Below are 22,017 nucleotides of genomic sequence, written 5' to 3'. Positions count from 1 at the left end.
ATCAACCACCTCCTCAAAATATACACCCTTGACTCCTCTGTCCATGCAAACTACCATCCCATCTCCAATCTCGCTTTGCTGTCAAAGACCTTGAAAGTATTTCTCTGTAACAAATCTGTGACATCATCCACAACATTGGTTGAGCCTCCAAATATACACCGATGACACCCAGCTCTACACCTCCACCATCTCTCGACTTCCAATGTCTCTCTGATACTTGTCCAACATCCAGTCTTGGATGAGCCACAATTTCTTCCAGATTGGGCAGACCGAAGCCACCATCTTTGGCCCCCACCACAAATTCTTAATCCTCGACGCCGATTCCACTTCCTTCCCCAGCTACCGTCTCAGACTGAACCAGACTCGGCCTCAACCTGAATTTCTGACGCTGTATCCTTGGTGAGGCCACATCTGGAGTATTGTGTACAGTTTTGGTCTCCTAACTTGAGGAAGGACATTCTTGCTATTGAGGGAGTGCAGCGAAGATTCACCAGACTGATTCCCGGGATGGTGGGACTGACCTATCAAGAAAGACTGGATCAACTGGGCTTGTATTCACTGGAGTTCAGAAGAGTGAGAGGGGACCTCATAGAAACGTTTAAAATTCTGACGGGTTTGGACAGGTTGGATGCAGGAAGAATGTTCCCAATGTTGGGGAAGTCCAGAACCAGGGGTCACAGTCTAAGGATAAGGGGTAAGCCATTTAGGACCGAGATGAGAGGAAACTTCTTCACCCAGAGAGTGGTGAACCTGTGGAATTCTCTACCACAGAAAGTAGTTGAGGCCAATTCACTAAATATATTCAAAAGGGAGTTAGATGAAGTCCTTACTACTCGGGGGATCAAGGGTTATGGCGGGAAAGCAGGAAGGGGGTACTGAAGTTTCATGTTCAGCCATGAACTCATTGAATGGCGGTGCAGGCTAGAAGGGCTGAATGGCCTGCTCCTGCACCTAATTTCTATGTTTCTATCACAAAAATTACCTATTTCCATAACATACGCCCACCTCTGCCCGTGCCTCAGCTCATCTACAGCTGAAACCCACATCTATTCCTTTGTCACCTCCAGACTCAACTCGTCAAGTCTTCCATCCTCCAGCCTACATAAACGTCAACTCATTCAAAAGTCTGCTGCCCAGATCCTATACCATACAAAAAGTAATACTAATCCATTATCTCCTCTGATCTACATTGGCTCCTGGTCCGCCAACACTTCAAATTTTAAAATCTGCATCCTTGTGTTTAAATCTCATGACTTTGCCCCTACCCATATATGGAATCTCCTCCAGCCCTAAAACCCACCCTTCTGAACTCTCTAACCTCATGTGTATGCCTTGTCTCTTCACCCCACCAGTGGCAGTCATGTCTGCAGCCTCCCTAAACTTCTCCACCTTTAAGATCTCTGTAATTCCCACCTCTTTGAACAAGCTTTAAGTCACTCTACCGAATATTTTCTTCCTTAGCTTGGTGTCCATTTCAAAAAAATTAAACCTCCGTGAAGCAATGGGGTGGTTTTCTATGTTAAAGGTGCTGTATGAATGCAAATTATTGTTGAAAGTCCCTGGAAGGTGTTTTTGTCATGAATGAAAGGATTTGGAACATGAAGAAAGGGAGGAGTTGACATACAAAGATATATTATGCAGCCAAAAGATTTCCTTTAAAAAAAATGGTGCAGATGAAATTATTCAAAAAGTTAATTTTGTATGTCAAGGAAATCTGAATTCACTTCAACAGTGCAAAGAAAATTGGTAACTAATCAGCACAAGGTGCTATGCATAACCAGTTCATTACTGCATAAACCGGTCAGCCCGAGATACACAGCATCAGAGGGGACTTCACTTACAACAGTTTCCCACTTATACAGCAGGACCATTGTTGTGTAGAACAGGAATGCTTGATTAGATTAAACAAGCACATCAAATTTTAATATTCTTGGCAGGCTTACAAATGTTTTTTTAAATACTCAGGAAAAAGCCTTACAATGGGGTTGATAAATACATCCTACTTGTAATTTTTAAAAAGCATCTTAATTGTCCTTCATCTTTTCTGTTTTCACAAGCTTAGTTGCTCCTCCTCCCTGAACCCCAATTAAACTGGATCGTTGGAAACCAAAACACATTTTACCAGAGGTTTTACAGCTCAAAGGAAGGCCATCATGTCTGTGCCAAATCTTTGTTACAGCAATCTAAAAGTAGCCTCTCTGCTCTCCCCATACCCTTGCTTCAAATGTTTATCTACTCTTCCCAAGATATAACGATCTCTACCTCAATTACTCTATGCGGCAATAATTCCATACTCTTAACAACTTTGCATAAGAAATGTCTCCTAACCTCTCTCCTCACTCTCAAATTTTGACGATAAGGTTGCCTAAACTTAGTTTGTATTGCCTAGGATTTAGAAGGTTGAGGGGTGATCTAATCAAGGTCTTTAATAGGGTAGAAAGAAACTATTTTCTCTGGTAGGGGAACACCCAACAGCAGGGCAAATGCTTAAATGAGCTCTCGGCTATTTAGAAGTCAAATCAGAAAGCACTTTTCATACAAAGGGTAGTGAAATTCTGGGGGGGGGGGGGGGGGACAAGAGCGGGGGAGGGAAGGCGGCACAAGGGGGGGGGGGGGGAGGGATGTGTGTAAACCCCCTTTACATTCACTAATGTCTATAGTGAAGGGAGCAGCTAAATCTTGCGAGATTACACATTTGGTGTTGAATTTTTCTCTCAAACATGCATTTTGTTATTTGAAAATAAAAGCTCTTTGTTCTAGGTTTTTCAGAATTCTACCTAGTCTTGAAAGAGAATTGTTTCCAGGATTAATCAGCTAGGCTATTGTGCACACAATTAACTGGATTTATAACTGTGCAGCAGTATTATTCAACAATGAACAAAGAACCACTCTTTTCCAGTTGTGCATTTGATTTACATACAAGGATGAAATTCAAGCTTCACTCCATCACTGGAAGTGCAGCAGCATGAGGCTTCCAACCACCGGCATGGCCTAGCATTGACCCTGTCCCAAATCCTTTATTGTTCTGTTGGGGAGACAGTAATTTCAGCACCTGGATTGCATTGTTGCTGCATACGCTAACCGCAATCCATTGTTCTGGGCCGATACCACCACATTGGTGCAGTATGTTTGCTTCATGCAGGCATACATTAGGTTGGCCGCAGGAAAACCAGAATTGGATGAAGATGTTAAACCATCAGTCCCACTTCTTTCAACTACATCAGGAGGGACGGGGATGGGCACAAGTAGTACCCACTCTTTCCAATCAGAGCTCAGTCCATGCAAAAAGGAGCGGAGACCCAGTGGAATTGTGTCAAATCCCAAATTTCAGCCCTCCTACCCCAAATCCACCTCCATCTCTGTGTTCTTCTGTCCAGGAATTTTAGGCCCAATATATTTATGGTAGTCTGTTGCCCTGTAATAACTTTAACTTAGAGGTGCAACCAAATATTTTTTGAAAATCAGGGAGAGGAAGGAACACAGCACCAAATGGAGGACTATTTCAGCAAAATGGCAGTAATGAGGACTCCATGGTTGTGGCTCAACAGCGTGGTTCTACTCCTGATTTCAAATCCAGCACTGTGAAGCGATTGGAAAATTTAAATGCTGATGTTACGGGATCACCTCAGGAGGCCACACAGGGCGTCAGTTTTTTTTTTTAAGTTGACGGGGGCGAGGGCAGGGGAAGAGAACTGAAACAGAACACATCTCAGGCCAAAAAAAAACAGAGTGGGGATCAGAAGTATACACATTCCCCAGGGGAAGAGCAGGTAGCTGTAGAACAGCAATAATTATTTAATTGCCTATCTGAATGGACTGATTGCTGAGATGGCTGTCAGGAGAGGTGAATCAATATGGAATACAATCTCAGGTGATGCTGGTTTTTTTTCCAGTCACTGATGGTGTCAATTTGCAAATAATTCCAACAACATTGCACACAAACCCCCAAAAAAAGAAAGTCGGCACTCAATTTTAAGATTGCTAAAAATAAAGTGCATGACTCACGTTGCACCAACTGTTTTCAATCTCAAGAAGGCAGGAGTGAACTGATAACGAACAAAACGCCCAGAACTGGAATCCATCTCGCCATTCTCATCATCATTGTCATCTTCTATCTCTGAAAGTGTAAATTTAACATTTATAAACAGGAATGTAACATATATAGTACAATCATATTTTGGAATACTCTGCTGCACATTTTAAAGAGTTACTGTAGTTCTATTTTCCCCAAAAATGTTAGATGAAAAATAAATTAGTCCAGGATTATGATAGAAGCCATTTCCCCCTCATGGATTTTCTCATATTAGTTCATTGAGGACACTCGGACATCAATCTACAATTGGAGTATGGTACAAGAATAAAAAGTATTTTATTTTTTCCTTGCCAATTCCCCCGCTACAATTTTTAAAAAATTGTCTGGGCGTGGCCATATTAACTGCCCATCCCTAGTTGTCCTGACACAGTAGAGGTGGTCCTTTTTCATAAAGTGATTGTACAACTTAGTGGCTCGCTAGGCCACTTCCGAGGGCATTAAGAATCAACCACATTATATGCACAAGGTCAGACTGGGTAGGGTTCCGTTCCCTGAAATCAGGCTTTTATTCTAGTGCCAGCCCAGAAATTACCATATTTACTTAATCTAATTTCACAATTTGTCATGGTGGGATTGAACTCTCAATCTCTTCCCTACTACACTATCGTACCAGAGACTACACTACCATCTATCTTCTGAGAGTTTGGTATTACAGGAGTCAGATACCCTCTAGTACCAACCCAAGTGACCAATATTCGTGTATAAACCTCGATAGTCGAGTGGTGTGCAAAATATTTGACAGTGTGGGGACCAAATGTATCTTCACTGGAAGTTCACAAATGCCCACTTCAGCAGGGGTGGCTGGTTAGCAATCAGGAGCACCTCCACACCCCCCATCCCCGAAACCTAGGGGTGCCGGAGCGAGCTGCAGTGCCTCTATCAGCCGCCCGGCTGATATCATCTCATTCAGTGCAAGTTGGATGTTAAACTTGGGACACTCTTGAATATGTATTGTTCAGTTACTCACTGAGGCATTGAGTGAGCCAAATAAAGTACATTCTATGTACTATAGTAAACTCCAATTCGGTGGAAAATGTGAGCCCTGTACCAGTTTACTCAGGAGTTTCCAAACGACCTAGTATGATTAGTCTAACAAGCCTTAGTTACTGTAAAAAGGCTCAAAAATCAAATTAAATTTGATGCACATTCTAATTAAGCCATTTTATCTCTAGATATATATAATCCGTCTTTCAGGTAAATAATTGAAGCGCTCAGTAACTATAGAGACACACAATTGAGGCTTAGATTACAAGGCACGTAATCTCCTAATCCACAGTTGTGTGCCTCAGTTAGCTCTGGATATTTTAAATCAATTACAACTTTACAGTTTCCACAAAATATCTGTACATTCAATGTAATAAGCAGCACCTGTTCAGCTTTTGTAAATATTGTAGATTTTATTAAATAAAGTTAGGATCTTGAAATGCAAATGAGGTCACTTGTCAGATTACTACTGAAAATAATCAGACATTTCATAATAGTAGTTATTAACCTTCAGAATACCTCAGGCAGATGTTATCACTTACAGGCTAGTGGGACCTGGAAAGCAGTGGAAAATAAATAAGCTTTACAAACTTAGAATACAGTAAGAATCAGATATACTAAAAAGTAAGAGGGGGGAAGAGAACAGAGGGATAAAGGAGACTGCTGTTAAAGTATTTTACACATAAAAATAAGGCTTAAAATTCAGAATAACCATTGTATTAATATAATTCCCCTTGATATCCAAGCAGCTTCATTACAGTATTATTCTATATGTCACAGCCAATTTGCTAAATTAAAACTTTAAAAGTTTCGTCGAAGCCTAGAACTCTCTGGACCTAGGAGTGCATTAAAGATTAAAAAGATGGATATACACACTAAGCAAATAGTAAAGAAAACCTTGAATCACTGTTTTATTAAACCATACATAATGGGTTATGCCCAGGAAAGCTATCAATAATCTTTCAGCCTGATGGACTGCAGGAGCATTCTCCCAAGTGGCAAAGTACCTGCAGATGGTGGCTTGGCAATCTCAAACAAAACAGTCCCAGTTTCCATGTCTCGAATCTTAAATCTTGTAAAGTCAATGCTGTAAATGTTGTCTTCAGGCTTGCATAAGTAGGCTGAAAGAAAGTAATTTTTAATGTATTTTTTTTAAAAAGCTTTACTGATATAATGAAAGCATCAAAAATACGTGAAACCATGCGGTACAAATGGAACATCATGTGTGAATTTTTTTTTAAATCACTTAGTGACTCAGCCTAGTGACCTAGCTGAAGTGACTTTGATCACGAATGGCAAATTCAGACTATTCACCATGCACTAAGAAAGTAGGACCTGGCCCGTAGCAGGTATATCACAATAACATAGTTTAAGAGCTTTCATGCAATTTATGAAGACCATTTTTGTAACTAGTTTTACTAAACTAGTTTTGAGATTGCAGGCCATGAGTATAATAGATCACTTTAAAAACAGGAAGCATCCACTGAATGCTGGGTGGTTAAGAATAAAAGCTAAGCAGAATGCTATTGTGGGTAATGTATTTTTGCACGTACATTATAACCAGCTTTACTTGCATATCAATTAAACATCGAGTTTTGCTCTTGCATAAGTCGTGCCAAATAATTCATGATCTATTACCTGTAAAATAACAACACCTAGCCCCATTTAAACAGTAGTTATACCTACAAAATACATAGCTCTCTCTATAGGACACTGCTTATCTTTGTTGCAGTACTCAGGCACCAGAATAGTTTTTATGGTTCTTTTATTTCCCAATTCAATTATACTGCTGGTCTGCAGTCTCAAAAAGGAGTTCAGCAAAAGTTGCCTTCATTATTACATAATGTTTTATGAGAAAGAATTCCCGTACACACCAAAGAAAATTCTAATATAAAAGGGAGAATGGGAAAATGAGCCAGGTACTGAATCGTCCCCTGTAAAGAGGACGGAGGAGAAAAGGTAAATATTAGTTAAAAAAATATATCCATCCATTCATCTCGGAGACTTTAATAGCCACCACACAATGTGGGGCTATGCAGACGCCAACGAAAATGGAGAAGCAATTGTACAGTGGGCTTCACTAGAGAATAAATTCCTCCTTTTTGACGCCAAAGATCGAGGTACGTTTCATTTGTCAAGGTGGCAGAGAGAATATAAACCAGACCTATGTTTCCTCTCTAAAGACAGCAAAGGAAACCCAATCATCGTTTCCAGAACCATTTTTGGCAGCTTCCCCAACAGTCAACACAGGCCCTCAATCATCAACGTTGGCATCGAAATTCCTGTCATTACATCAACACCAGAACCACGATGGAACTTCAAAAAAGTAGACTGGGAAACCTTCCAAATGTCTGTTGACACCATCAGGTGGATTCCACCAACCACCAATACCTTCAACAGATTTATAGATATTATTAAAACTGCCACAAAACACAGTATACCTCGGGGGTTTACAAAAGAAAGCGTGGCTTTCTACCAGGAGTATTCGCTGAACAAGAACCCAACCACAGCCACTGTAATGCTGGATTCCTTGAACCCAGTGAGATGTGAAAGTTGGAGGAGCCTTGTGGAGAAGTCTAACTTCACTCACTCCTGCAGGAAAGCATGGGCCCTGCTCCATCAACTTGGCGGGGAAAACCTCGCCTATAAAACATAGGACGACCATCAGAACGGAAGCCATTGCATCCACTTGATACAACATCAAAGGCTCCAGTGGACAAAGAATTTCAACGGCAGGTGAAGTGGCAGCTTCGACAAACTTGATGGCATTACCAAGATCATCAACTATATCTGATCCATTGGATGAACTACAAGCAGCCCTATTGACAACCAAATCTGAAAAAGCTGTTTGTCGAGATGGTGTTTACCCGGAATTCTTAAAAGTACTGGGACCCAAAGCGAAGAGATGGTTGACCTCCTGGTACAGCCAACCAGTAAAATTCCACTTATTTGAAGGGAGACTAAAATAATTGAAACAGGGGAAGAATGCTTGTGAAGCCTCCAGCCACTGCCCGATCTCCTTACTTTTCAGTTGTTATAAAGTGCTGGAGAGGCTACTACTCCGCAGACTAGCCCTCATCATCGAGCCAACCATTCCAAAGGAGCAATTTTTTTTTGTTGCATTTCCTGAAAATATAATGGATACGCAAAGCCTTTCTAGAATACTCAATTTCAAAAATCACCAAAAGTCCAACTGGAAGATCGCTCTCCAATTTATGAAAGCTGGTGATAAGTTGCTAGAAATTAATTTACAGACACAGAGGAAATATGATTTCCGGGGCATAATCTCGTCCCGAATTCCCACCAAAACTGACACATTCAGAATTTGATCGATGTTGTCCTGGTTATAGCTGTACCTCAGAGGAATGAGATCAACCATCTCTTCGCTTTGGGTCCCAGTACTTTTAAGAATTCTAGGTAAACACCATCTAGACAAACAGCTTTTCCAGATTTGGTTGTCGATCGGGCTGCGTGTAGTTCATCCAAGGTGAATGGATCAGACATAGTTGATGATCTTGGTAATGCCATACCGAAAATTCCCTGGATTCTGGGGTGGTCCCAGCAGATGGGAAAACTGCAAATGTAACGCCCCTATTTAAAAAAGGAGGCAGACAAATAGTAGGAAACTATAGGCCAGTTAGCCTAACATCCGTGGTTGGGAAAATGTTGGAGTCCATTATTAAAGAAGCAGTACAGGACATTTGGAAAAGCAAAATTCGGTCAGGCAGACTCAGCATGGATTTATGAAGGGGAAGTCATGTTTGACAAATTTGCTGGAGCTCTTCGAGGATGTAACGAACAGGATGAATAAAGGGGAACCAGTGGATGTAGCGTATTTGGACATCCAGAAGGCATTTGACAAGGTGCCACATAAAAGGTTATTGCACAAGATAAAAGTTCAGGGGGTTGGGGGTAATATATTAGCACGGATAGAGGATTGACTAACTAACAGAGAACAGAGTCGGGATAAATGGTTCATTCTCTGGTTGGCAACCAGTAACGAGTGGGGTGCCGCAGGGGTCAGTGCTGGGACCCCAACTATTTACAATCTATATTAACGACTTGGAAGAAGGGACTGAATGTAACGTAGCCAAGTTTGCTGATGATACAAAGATGGGAGGAAAAACAATGTGTGAGGAGGACACAAAAAATCTGCAAAAGGACATAGACAGGCTGAGTGAGTGGGCAAAAATTTGGCAGATGGAATATAATGTTGGAAAGTATGAGGTCATGCACTTTGGCAGAAAAAAAATCAAAGAGCAAGTTATTATTTAAATGGAGAAAGATTGCAGAGTGCCGCAGTTCAGCGGGGCCTGGGGGGTACTTGTGCATGAAACACAAAAGAATAGTATGCAAGTACAGCAAGTGATCAGGAAGGACAATGGTATCTTGGCCTTTATTGCAAAGGGGATGGAGTATAAAAGCAGGGAAGTCTTACTACAGCTATATAAAGGTATTGGTGAGGCCACACCTGGAATACTGCATGCAGTTTTGGTTTCCATCTTTACGAAAGGATATACATGCTTTGGAGGCAGTTCAGAGAAGGTTCACTAGATTGATTCTGGAGATGAGGGGGTTGACTTATGAGGAAAGGTTGAAAAGGTTGGGCCTCTACTCATTGGAATTCAGAAGAATGAGAGGTGATCTTATCAAAACATAAGATTATGAGGGGGATTGACAAGGTGGATGCAGAGAGTATGGGCCCAAGTTTCCACATGATTTGCACCTGATTTTTAGGTGCAACGGACTATCTTAGAAATCGCAATTCTCTACATTTTTTTTTCTGCAGTTCTAGTGAGGTAGAACAGTTCTACTTTAGAACAGAATTTTTTCTTCAAAAGGGGGCGTGTCCGGCCACTGACGCCTGATTTCAAAGTTTCCACGGTGAAAACGTACTCCAAACTAAAGTAGAATGCAGCAAGTGAAGATTTTTGTAGAACTGAAAAAACCTGTTCTACACATTAAAAAATCAGGCGCAGGTTACAAATTAGGCGTCCAGAACAAGATGGGGGGCGGAAGGGGGGGGAGGGGAAGGGAACTCATTAAATTCTACAATCAATCCTTATTTATACTTCTACAAATATTATACAAATAAATCCAATCTGAATAAACATTTATAAGCAAAGAAAAGATTAAATAAACCATCTTCCTACCTGTGTGAAAGTGCTTCAGCCGTCGTTTGAAGGAAACCGCCGTTTGTTGCCGCGCAGGGGAGGGAGGGGAAGGAGACAGCGGCTTGTTGCCGCGCAGGGGAGGGAGGGGAAGGAGACAGCGGCTTGTTGCCGCGCAGGGGAGGGAGGGGAAGGAGACAGCGGCTTGTTGCCACGCAGGGAAAGGAGACAGCGGCTTGTTGCCATGGAGGGAGGGGAGGGAGGGGAAGGAGACAACGGCTTGTTGCCGCGCAGGGGAGGGAGGGGAAGGAGACAGCGGCTTGTTGCCGCGGAGGGGAGGGGGGGGGGGGGGGGGGAAGGAGACAGTGAGAAGGGTAGCCTCAGTGCTGATGTACTGATGGCAATGTGGTTTTATTAAAAAATGTTCAAAAATTAAACAGCTACAAAGAACTACAAAAATGGCCGAGTGCCAATGTTTTTTTTCACACTGAGCATGCGCGAACGCTCCAATGCGCACGCGCAGCGTTGCCGGCAGGAAAAAAACTAATTTAAATAGTACCCGCCCCTCCCACTTACAAAATCGGCGCGAATGTAGGCTCCGCCCCCCTGGGCGCCGCGCCAAACAGACAAGGAGCTGCAAAGCGCTCGAGAATAACGCGTTTTTTTTCTGGCGCCGTTTTAGGCGCGAAAAACGGGCGCCCAGCTCGAAGGGGCGCCCGTTTTTTATCCTGTGGAAACTTGGGCCCATATAAGTTTCCACTGATAGGGGAGACTAGAACTCGAGGGCATAATCTTAGAATAAGGGGCTGCCCATTTAAAGTAGAGAAGAGGAGAAATTTCTTCTCTCAAAAAATTGTAAATCTGTGGAATTCGCTGCCTCAGAGAACTGTGAAGCTGGGACATTGAATAAATTTAAGACAGAAATAGACAGTTTCTTAAACAATAAGGGGTTATGGGGAGCGGGCGAGAAGTGGAGCTGAGTTCATGATCAGATCAGCCATGATCTTATTGAACGGCGGAGCAGGCTCGAGGGGCCGTATGGCCTACTCCTGTTCCTATTTCTTATATTCTTATGCTTGGAGCTATCTGCTCTGGAAGCAAATCTAGCCGAACATCCAACACAAGTGAATGGTCTCCATCAACATGTAAAAAATCCTTTCACTCATGCTCAACCTCCATTTTCTTGCTCTCCAATGAGCAAAACTAAAAGAAAAACATAAATCTCCAAGTCCAGGAAAAGAACTCCTCCCATTTACATTGCACAGTTGACAAACAAAACATCCCAAGGTGATTTAAAGGTGGAGTGGTACACACTGAGCAGAAAGCAGCTGAGAAGTTAGGGCATGCAGCCAGAAGCACACACAGTTGAAGAAGTCTTGAGGCAGTTTTGAAGGAGAAAATTGGCAGCAAAGAGGCTTGGGGAGAGTTCAGAGTCTATCAGCATGATGGCTGAAGGCTCCATCACTGTTTGGCAGAGTAGGAAAAAGTACAGTTGACTATAGAGTTGGAATAGCAAAAGGCACATGTTGGGATCCAAGGCTGGGGGGGATTACAAAGATAGGGTGGAGAAAAGCCTTGGAGGCATTTGAAGACAAGGCCTTTGAAATCAATATGCTACAGGAACACAAATTCAAGAGGGTTGACAAATACAGGGGTCACATGTGTGCAATCCTTTGTCTGGAGGAAATGGATGTTGTAGAGGGTGCAGCTGGGGGAGGCCAGAAGAATGTTGAGGAAGAATGTTGAATTAACAATGGCATGATAGGAATTTCAGGGGAGGTGGGAGTAAGTTAGAAGCATAGGGAGGCGACGTCCCAGAGGTGGAAGTAAATGGTCTTCTTGATGAGGAGAGGCAAGAGAGGAAAGAAAAAACATTAATGCCACTTTTACATTGCACTAACAGGTGCAGCACTAGTTCAGTTGCCATAGCAATGCAAGCGAGAGCCGCATTTACATTTTTGCACGGTTATAAAGTTGAATAAGCCAGAGCTCCACAAGCTGCTCACTTGCTTCCTTCTCCGAATGCTTTTCTTCCCATAGTTATCATAAGATGTGACTCTTAACCCTAAGCCCTTGCCTTCTTTTGCTGAATCTCAGCTGAACATCCTAGTAGTAGGCAGGCCATGAAGAAGCCCAAACGCATAAGTAGGTGCAAAGACCACAGATGAAGGTAAAGTAGCCACCAAAAGCCCTTGAGCCACAATATGAGTACCTGTATTACTGTTCCAGTTAAGCCTTTTTCCAATAGTGGAGCATAACAGTCTACATTTTCACCCCCTGTACAATTTTTAGGTAAACAATACAACATAGGATCAAAGTAATTGCAGTAATGTTTTATTTTGCTCCTCTTCCCCAGTTCTGAAAGGTTTGTCGCACCTTTCCTTGATCAAGCATCAATTCCAAGCAAGTCAGTCCACAGGCAATCTACATGTTTGGGATGTACTTGAAAGCAGCCGAACTGAGTCGCCTTGAAATCCAACACCCCCCACCCACCCCTTCCCAAAACGGGAGAGTTCCACACGCTTCCATCTTCCCAAAACCTTGAGTGCATACCATGTTGAAGCACTGTCACACTCAGATCCATTTAGTCAGTTTTATAGCCCTACATATATGCCACAAATTAATGAAGGTTTATTCCATAAAGTCATACTTATTTTCGTGTGATTTGTTATAGTGCAATACTTAAAATCCCAGTAGGTTTCTAAGGTGCAGGATGCAAAAATATTTCAGTGGATCACCTTCTGTCTGGGTAAAATGAGTTTGGCTGAACATGGGCAAGAACACACAGCCACTCGTAAACAAAATCACCAACCTGGCTAGGAACCGAAGTTACACATTTTATTTGGATTGCCAGCAAGGCCAAATTGAGGCACACAGCCCTTTAATATACATCTATTCTAAAATGAAAATCAGTATTTGTAGAAGAAAATATTCTTTTTCTGCATAGTTTGTACTTTTAAAAACAATACATTGGAATTTTTTTTTAAATTAAGTTTCCATTTATTAATAAAAACTCTTTCATTGCCCCGTAAGAATAAAATAGGTGAAAATGTTTCAAAATCCTCGCTTGAGAATGTGTAAAAGGGTTGCGAAAGTGGTAGATGGCTAGAGAAGGTGGCAAAAGGATGGAGATAGGGAATCATGGGAAAGTAGCTAAAGAAATGGTCAAGATGCAGACAACTGCAGAATCAACAGAAAAAAAAGGGGTTACCAAGAGTTGAAGTTGAGGTTAGACATGGGTCATGAGAAAGCCCAAGGCAGCACAAAGAAAGAAAGCAATTCTAGATAGGAAGGGAAAAGTAATAGCTTCTACTGATAAGGAGGAAGAGAAACTAATTGGGTTCTTTACTGATAAGGGAAGACAGTGTAGCAAAGCTATAACTAACCTACCTGACACCACACCTAATTGGGAGACTTTCTTGCCTGCCATTGGACGTACTCGGGGGGGGGGGGGGGGGGGGGAGGCAGAAAGGGATTGGATAGACCAAGTGCTAATCAAATGTGTTCTGTTTTGAAAATGTATATCTACTGTGCTTTTCGCGCTGAAAAGGGGCTTGTCCAGGGGAAGGTAAACAGGCTCTGATTGAGAGTGTCCCTTTGTCTTGACAAGTCCCGGCCGGAGAATCTTCAATAAAGGTCTTTTACAGAAAAGGCAAGAGGTGTTCGCGTGTCAGTGTATTCGCTGAAACAGATTGAGGGAAAAAGAATCTGTATTAACACGCTCACCAGGAAAAATGTGTCTTTTTACCAGCATAGTAAACTTTCTCCATCTGCAGGATAGTTTAATTATCTACCTTTTTTGCACGTTGTGGAAAATGATAACCGAAGCTTAATTTCACTCAAAATTGCAAAGAAGAGTTTGAGAATTTCTCATTTTATGGAGACCACCTGCGCACTGTGCGGTTTACAGATTTAATAATGCTGCTGTGTAACCTAGATATGAAGGGGTCTGTCAAATACAAAACCAGTTCAGACATCTGTGTAGGACATCACTCTACATGAAGCTTGAGTGTATTTAAATAAAACAAATGTTAGGGAGTGCCTGTAACAGCAGATTTCAAACAGATGTAGCACTAGTAACAATGAGTACAATGTCTATTTCAAATCGGTCAATATTGAAATACAACAACACTACATTGTTAATTAGAACTGACGTATTCAGTATCAGTTATTACATCAGAACAGCAGACACAACAAAAACATTGCTGATCTTTTCCAGTTGGACATATGTCAGCTGCACTGACAGCTCAGCAGAGTACATGCCTTCTCAAGTGAGAAACTGAAAATTAGGCCGAGGTCAGGTATTTTTAATAAAAGACAAAAGCAAAATACTGCGGATGCTGGAAATCTGAAATAAAAACAGAAAATGCTAGAAATAATCAGGTCAGGCATCACCTGTGGAGAGAGAAACAGAATTAACGTTTCAGGACGATGACCTTCCATCGGAACTGGAAAAAGTTAGTGATGTAACAGGTTTTAAGCAAGTGTGGAGCAGGAAAGGTGAGAGGGGAGTAAAGAACAAAAGGGGAGGTCTGTGATAGGGTGGATAGGAAGAGTGTTGTGACACCTAGAGGCTTTACTACTGACTCAAGAAGAGAGAAAGTTCTGAGCAAATGCAAACACATACATGGGATTCCGGTCACCAGTCTATTTTTCTAAGATTTCTAACATAAAGAGGCACTGGTCCTGCTAGCACCCGTCAACGTATTAGCCCAGTGCACTGCCTGTGAATATCTTTCAGCCCCTGCCCCCGGCCCCTTTAAAAAATGAACTATATTCGCTGCAGTTATACTGTACACATTGTTAATACCACAATTCATTCCTAGATGAGCAAAGGAAGACTACAAACCTTCAGTCAGAACAGCCTGAAGAATCATGCTGCTCCAAAGCAAGATCTACAACACAAGGTGGGGTATTGAAGGGTCTGAGGGAATCACACCAACAGATCTCCACTGTTAATAAATTACTTCATATAGGGAGCGGCGGAGAGAGTAAATTATTCCTCTGAATGAAGTTTCAAATATCTGTAGAACTTCAGTTATTAGATATGTTTATGGTCACAGGTAAAACAACATTTCTGATAGTTTCAGAACATTCAAAATATGAAATTTAGATACTTGCCCTTTACATTACAAAAGATGAAAAGAAATCTAACTTCCATTGTGATAACAGCATTAAAAAAATCCGGCGCAATTGCAATTAACTAAATCACTAAACAGTGCAGTGATTTAGGTTTAATATTAAACGCAGAGAGGAAGGTTTGGCTGGTGTCAATTTATCTTGCATCTGTAATTATATTACATCCCCAGTCCTCATGCAACATCTTTTTAACTCAACCAAAATTAAAAGGAGTGGAGTACTTTCATTTTGATATAAAAGCTTATTAAGACTAAAGACTTCACCAAAATGCTTATCCTCAGCATTTTACAGCATGAAGATTTTTTTCTTAGCTGCAACCTTATATAAAGATCTTTACATTTTACAAGTCAAGACGGTGTTATACAGCTGTTTGAAGAGCCAATTTAATAAGTTCTGATATGGCAAAGTTAACAATCAGGGTAGCATGTTTTATTTTATTGCCAGAACCTACATTGTCAAAGCTTGATTTTAAGAATGGGATGTATATTTAAAGTCCGATTTTAGGGTTAAACCTGATTAAACCTATTAATAGTATCCTGCTCCCCCTCCATTAAACTCAACAAAATATGGAAAAGCCACTGCTGATATGAAGTTCTGGTTTGACATTCCCTGCTCGACACAGGAAGCATATTATCTTCTTTCTGTACCGAAAGGCAGCATCAATAAAGAGGCCTTGAGTTGCCGGTATCATCTACAGATGGTGGAACAAAGTTCCTTGGGCAGAAGGAGATGTTGAGGGTGCAGCTGATTATGTAGGTCAACTCCTTTCAGCATTATAATTTGTAAAGACAGTTGTAAGTGTCTATTTTTAAAAGTACTTTATTTGTTCTTTCCCGGATTTTTTTGCTGATTAAACCTGAAGATTTCTGATTACACACAGAAAATATTGATTTTCTTTTAATTTTGATGCAGAAAACACAGATTTGTGCACAGCTCCTTTCACCAGATTGCTTTTTAAAACTTTAAATGTAGGAAAAAGTTATAAATACCAATACCTTTTCATAGCTCCTTGAAATAATCAAATTTATGTAGCGCTTGAATTTATGTATAAATATGTTGAGCTATAGTATGCTCATGAGTGTGCTTGGTGAAACGGGACAAGAAGTAGCGAATCGATCCATGATTAAGAGGACTTGAGGACTTGCTCAGGCACAATTAAACGGTAAAGGATGCACTGTGTGGATAGCAATATGGCTTACAGCTGAAGTCTGATAAAATTAACCCCGATAAATGACTTACAGCTAAAGTCTGATAAAATTAACCACGATATGCTTGCCTTACAAAATTAACATAAGAACATAAGAACATAAGAATAAGAATTAGGAACAGGAGTAGGCCATCTAGCCCCTCGAGCCTGCTCCGCCATTCAAAAAGATCATGGCTAATCTGGCCGTGGACTCAGCTCCACGTACCCGCCTGCTCCCCATAACTCTTAATTCCCTTATTGGTTAAAAATCTATCTCTCTGATTTGAATACATTCAATGAGCTAGCCTCAACTGCTTCCTTGGGCAGAGAATTCCACAGATTCACAACCCTCTGGGAGAAGAAATTCCTTCTCAACTCGGTTTTAAATTGGCTCCCCCGTATTAAGGTAACACGAGCATGTTACTTAAGAAAACATGCTATCGGACAAGGCCTCTGGCAAAAACAAAAGGTGATTGTTACAGCAACGAAGTTGCAAGAATAGATAAGAGGAAGGCCCCAATGACAGAAGGAGCTGAAAATAAGCTTACAAGAAGAAACAAGATTAACCACGAATATAGGGAATAGCGTAAGATGTCACGCGGGATAGGCTACGGAAGTGATGGACTGTTAAATGTATAAATATGAAATTCGCTAACATCTTGGTGGAGTTGGATCTGAGAGCGGTCTCAGAAGGTTCTCCCCAGGCCTGTGAATAAAGACCGCTTTGAACCTCCAGTTGAAGTCTGTCAGCCCTATTAGTCGGGGCATCGACTTTGTATTTCACTTAGTCCGTCCAGAGGGGTATCAGGGCTAAGCGTCGACCTTGTATTTCACTCGGTCCACCCTATTAAAAAATACACGAATGCTGGAAGGACACCATCTGATTGCGTTCTATTCATCAAATTCTCAAATCACTACTGCCTTTTATCCAACAGAGGATGCAGTTGTTCTTTTCAAGCTCTTCAATTTAGATGAAAGCGTGGAGCCAGAGTTCCCCAAGCCAACACTACACACTGAGGCAATGTTCTTCTGTTCATTAATAAAGTGATCTCTCTGTAGATTGGTTAATCTTGTGCGGAGTGGGGGGGGGGGGGGGGGGAAAGAGAGCAAGAGGAAGAAAAGCAATGCTTTAATTTGGACTCGGATTGTGAGGTGTATATCATGTTCTCTATGCAAAAACTTCCAAGGATACTTTGTTTGGAAAAGCATTCACTGCAACACTGTGTGCATGTATCTAATGGTGAGCGTGTCTAGTTATTCTTCTCCTCTTTCCCCTACCACTTTATAATTTAAGTTACAAGGCAGACAGAAGAGAGTTCTGGGCTGTCTTCGATGCTCCGCTTCTTTGATAGGCGCTCCCACAGTGCTGAGTCCAGCGCCGTGCAGAGAAGGCCAGCACTACAACACCCCTCCCCTTCCCTTCCATTAAAGGGGAGGGCCACTGTACCACCAGTGACACGATCAACCAGACCAGCAGCCCGTCACCCAAAACGGAGTGCCAGGCTGCATGGTGGCGGCCCGGTCGATGCGAGGGCCGCCATTGTCGCGCCGACGCAAGAGTCGATCCATAGGGCAATTTCCCCTGCAGGGCGCAAAGCGGTCGGCGTGCATGGCGATGATGTCATCGCCAGTTCCGCGCTGGCCCGGGGCGCTAATCTCGCGGGATTGCCAGGAAGTGCCTCCCAAACCCCCGGGACAATTTCCCGGGAAGCAGTAGTGCCCCCATTCCCTGGGCGAAAACACCGTTGCGTTAGCGGAGGCGCTAACAGGGTTATAAAACATCATCGTGGGCAAAGGTGTGGCGAATGAGGGCAGCACGGGCCAGCCCACACTGCGATATGTGTGCGCATTAAGTCCGTGCAGCAGAGATCTCTAGTCGTCCTGGTTCAATCCTTGCCACTGAATAAAGGCCTAGCTCTGTCGAGCCCCTGTGGTGGCTGATGCGCAACAGTCACCACACATGAAAAAAAAATCCACGCACAGGCATCTTCCACCCCCTCAATTGGAGTTCAGGACTGGAACATCAGGTCCTTCATTGAAACATGTGAACTCTTGTGGAAGCAAGTCATCCTCGTTCGAGGGATGATGATGATCTATGGCAGAAAATCCATTGAACATTTTAGAGTTTACTGCCTTCCAAATTGATCCTGGCATGAAACCTACCCAGGAACCAATATAGAAAGCAGATTTCGCAAAACTATTCTGACCTCCAACTGCCAGGATAAACAGGGTTTTACAAGGGGAGAAAGGCTTAGAAAATATGCCTCTGTGTTTGCAAAGTGTAGTGTTGCACTGATCATCTGTAAAAAAAAAAAACTTTTCTCGGCTGATGAGAACCAATTTATAATCTCTTAACATAATCCACACCTTGGTATTCCTCTATTTGTAGCAATAAGTCATAGTTATGAAATAGACATTTTCTGGGTGTGTCCACTTTGCCACAAACCAGTTTAATCTGATTTTACAATCGAAAGTTCTCTAATCTATTAGTTCATCTATTTTACTTACCAAACGACATAATATATTGCACATTCTGAAAACTATTATTTTGTTGCAGTTGCGCTAGGCAACTTTTTTCTTCGTTTTCTGGCTTATTCTGCTGGTGTGTTTACATTATCTGATTACTCTTTTCTTGATGCCTCCAATATGGTGAACACCCAAGTCTATGCCACCTGAAATATTTAGAAGTTCACCACCACAATGCACATTTCCCTTCAGATGGTTGAGCCTGTGTATCAAGCTTTCTTTGCAATCAGTACAGGATTCTTGTGGAGGTGGGGGCGAGGAGAAATAATCATGAGCAAGAGCGTGTGTGTCACATATGAAAAACGTCTTGCATCACACATCCAAAGTCTATCACACAACATTTCATCAGAGTTTCTGGAAAATGAGAGTCAGTTAAACGTTGCTTACTTCCCTCAAAATACTCATAAGAAATCTTTTTAGTGAACATGTTGCTTCTTTCCTCCTCTGCCAACTGCAACAATGCATCTTCCCACTCACCAAAAGTAACACTACGGGAAATCCGCTAATATCATTTTAAATAACTAGTTCAAAAGGTGCTGTTACATTTATAGCGTTTTCACTAGGCTTATTTATATACTGGTACCAATAGGCTACAAGACAAATTGCACTTAAGCAATGTGTTTTAATATTGTGGGATTTTCTTAATTCATCGAGTAAAATTGTTCACATCACCAGTACTTCATTCTGGTGTTGCACAGCTTAAAACATTGGCCCATAATATGCGGTCAGCAGCGAAGCAAAGGCTTTTGCCGCAGGCCCCGAAAATATTTTCCAAGTTCGGCTTTTCTGACCAGTGCAGTGCCGTAGGAAATCCATAGCGTGTGCTGCTGTGATGTCAACAAGATTTCTAAGCAGCCAATCACAATGCACAAAGAAGTTTATTTTATTCTAACTTTTTTTAAATGTTCGAGAGCAAAACCAAGATTGGGGCTCTCACATGGGGAGAAGGTAACCCTGAAATAAAGATGAACTTTAGATAAACATCTTTTTTAAGTTTCTTAAAAATTTTAATTTTTATTCAAATAGATAAATTTGACACTCCACAAAATTAAAATTAGTTTTTCAGGCCCATACCATTTGTTTTGCAGTCAATATGCTGTTAGAACCCCAGTTACACCTAATCTAAAAAGGTCTAACTTTTAATGGGGTATTTAACAGCAATATTACTGCAGAAAAGTCCACGTTTTCGTCAGTTTCACTGATTTCCCCGATTGCTTTCTATGGGGTGGGGCGGGGCACAGCGCAGCCAGTGTCGGACTGAATGACTGAACACAACTTCAAGATTTCCGTGTTAGGATGCGGACGAGTGAAATCCTGAAGTTGCGGTCAGTTTCAAACGGGTAATAACAGCGAATTAATTATTACCCACTGTAAATTCCAGGATATTTTGTCTTTTCAGACACACAAACTTCGGAAGGGAAACATCTTTAACTGTACTACAGGATGTTTTTCAGTTCAAGTGGATATAGCATGTATATTCCCAACATTGTGCTTTATTGAAATCCTAATAATGTTGCTCATAAATGATTGACTTACTTGGCCATTAAATTGCCTTTGCGCCAGTCGTAGTGACAATATAGGGCATTGAACTCAGGCTTTCACTCGCCACATGGTAAGATCGCAGTCAGCTCAGGCACTATTCCAGCAAGGTTATATTCAGCACTGGTTTAAGAATCAAGGCTCATTAGACATGGGATTTCAGAATTCTGGATTAATTATTATGCTGTACATGTGCAAAATGTATTGCAGGTACTGTGTGTACCAAAAGTTACAATGCAGCTCGGTGATTCATTCAGACTGTCGAATCCAGAACCAAGCTTTCACACATTCTGCAGCCAGAATTTCAGTAAAGCAGAACCTTGCATTAGTTTCCTTCATTTCAGTTTTCCACAATTTAGTAAGAGAATACACTACAATTTGAGAGGCTGCTTTGTGCAGAGCAGTGTAGAAAAGTCCTTTTCCCAGAAGCAGGACCTCTTTCATTCACATTCCTTGCAATGGCCCGTTATAAAAATTAATTTGCAGCGAATGGAAGCATGTCACCTGTTTAAGGAATAGGGGGAACCAACCCCCCAAAACAGCTAAAAGTTAATATGCCAGATGGGGAAATTTGTATCATTAAGCATCAACTTTGCTCGAAGACTGGCATCATTATGTTACTACCTGTATACACATTACGCATACAGCTGTACATTTTCACTGTAAGTATCTTAATCATGGTACACTTAGCTCTGACTGGTGCTAATGCAATTTAATGGTTTTTTAACCCCTTCCCCACAAAATACCAAAATAGCAAACTGAATAAATATGCACAAGTGTGGTCTCTTATGATTTCAATGCTTTCAGGTGACAAGAAAGGCATTCATCAACAAAGTACATTTAAAACCAGACCAGAAATTGAATCCCGAGTGTTAGATTTTAAAATGACCATCCTCAATGGGAAATGGTCAGCAATTCTCTCAATTAAATGCTAAGTGTAATAAAAACATTTTATGAACTGAAATAGGCTATTAGGCTCAAACAGCACATCCTTTCCCCCCCCCCCCCCACAGAAACTCTCACCTACATCCCATCTTACCATAACACTCAATCCCTTCTCTTTTTACATTCAATTTTCTCTTGAATCCAATTGTACTATCTACTTTACCCATTTATATAATATAACTCAAACAGAGTCCTTTCTTAGGGAACAGAAACATGGCAAGACAACTTCTGCCTCAAGCAGTATTCCTCTCCCAACCCTTTACCCCAGCAGAGCAGTTATTACACCTTGAAACTTTGGTGTTGACAGAGGAATACGCAAAATATACAAAATACGTCCTTCAATCAATGAACTATTGCCTTCAATGTTTTACGACAAGCTTTGATATTCAAATTCAACATGCAAGGAACAAAACTTCATCATAGTCACCAAGGAAACGCTTAAAATTACAAATAGCCTAAACAAGATGATGACAGGATCAGTAACTGACACGTGA

At 41.5% G+C, this 22,017-nt stretch overlaps 1 protein-coding gene across 1 annotated transcript in view; it reads right to left on the bottom strand.

Moving 5' to 3' along the window:
* The window catches only part of unc119b (unc-119 lipid binding chaperone B), a 56,358-nt gene that overhangs the window by 17,234 nt on the left and 17,107 nt on the right, over positions 1-22,017 (bottom strand). Inside the window, exons 2-3 of the mRNA XM_070887672.1 lie at positions 6,085-6,198; positions 4,006-4,117 (exon numbers count right to left, since the gene is read on the bottom strand). Coding sequence (XP_070743773.1) covers positions 4,006-4,117; positions 6,085-6,198 — 226 coding nt within the window. The remainder of the gene's footprint in view (positions 1-4,005; positions 4,118-6,084; positions 6,199-22,017) is intronic.

This window comes from Pristiophorus japonicus, chromosome 8 (assembly GCF_044704955.1).
Source record: "Pristiophorus japonicus isolate sPriJap1 chromosome 8, sPriJap1.hap1, whole genome shotgun sequence".
Taxonomy (NCBI): Eukaryota; Metazoa; Chordata; class Chondrichthyes; family Pristiophoridae; genus Pristiophorus; species Pristiophorus japonicus.
The sequence above is the reverse complement of the archived record's forward strand: the minus strand, read 5'-3'. Positions and strand labels throughout refer to the sequence as shown.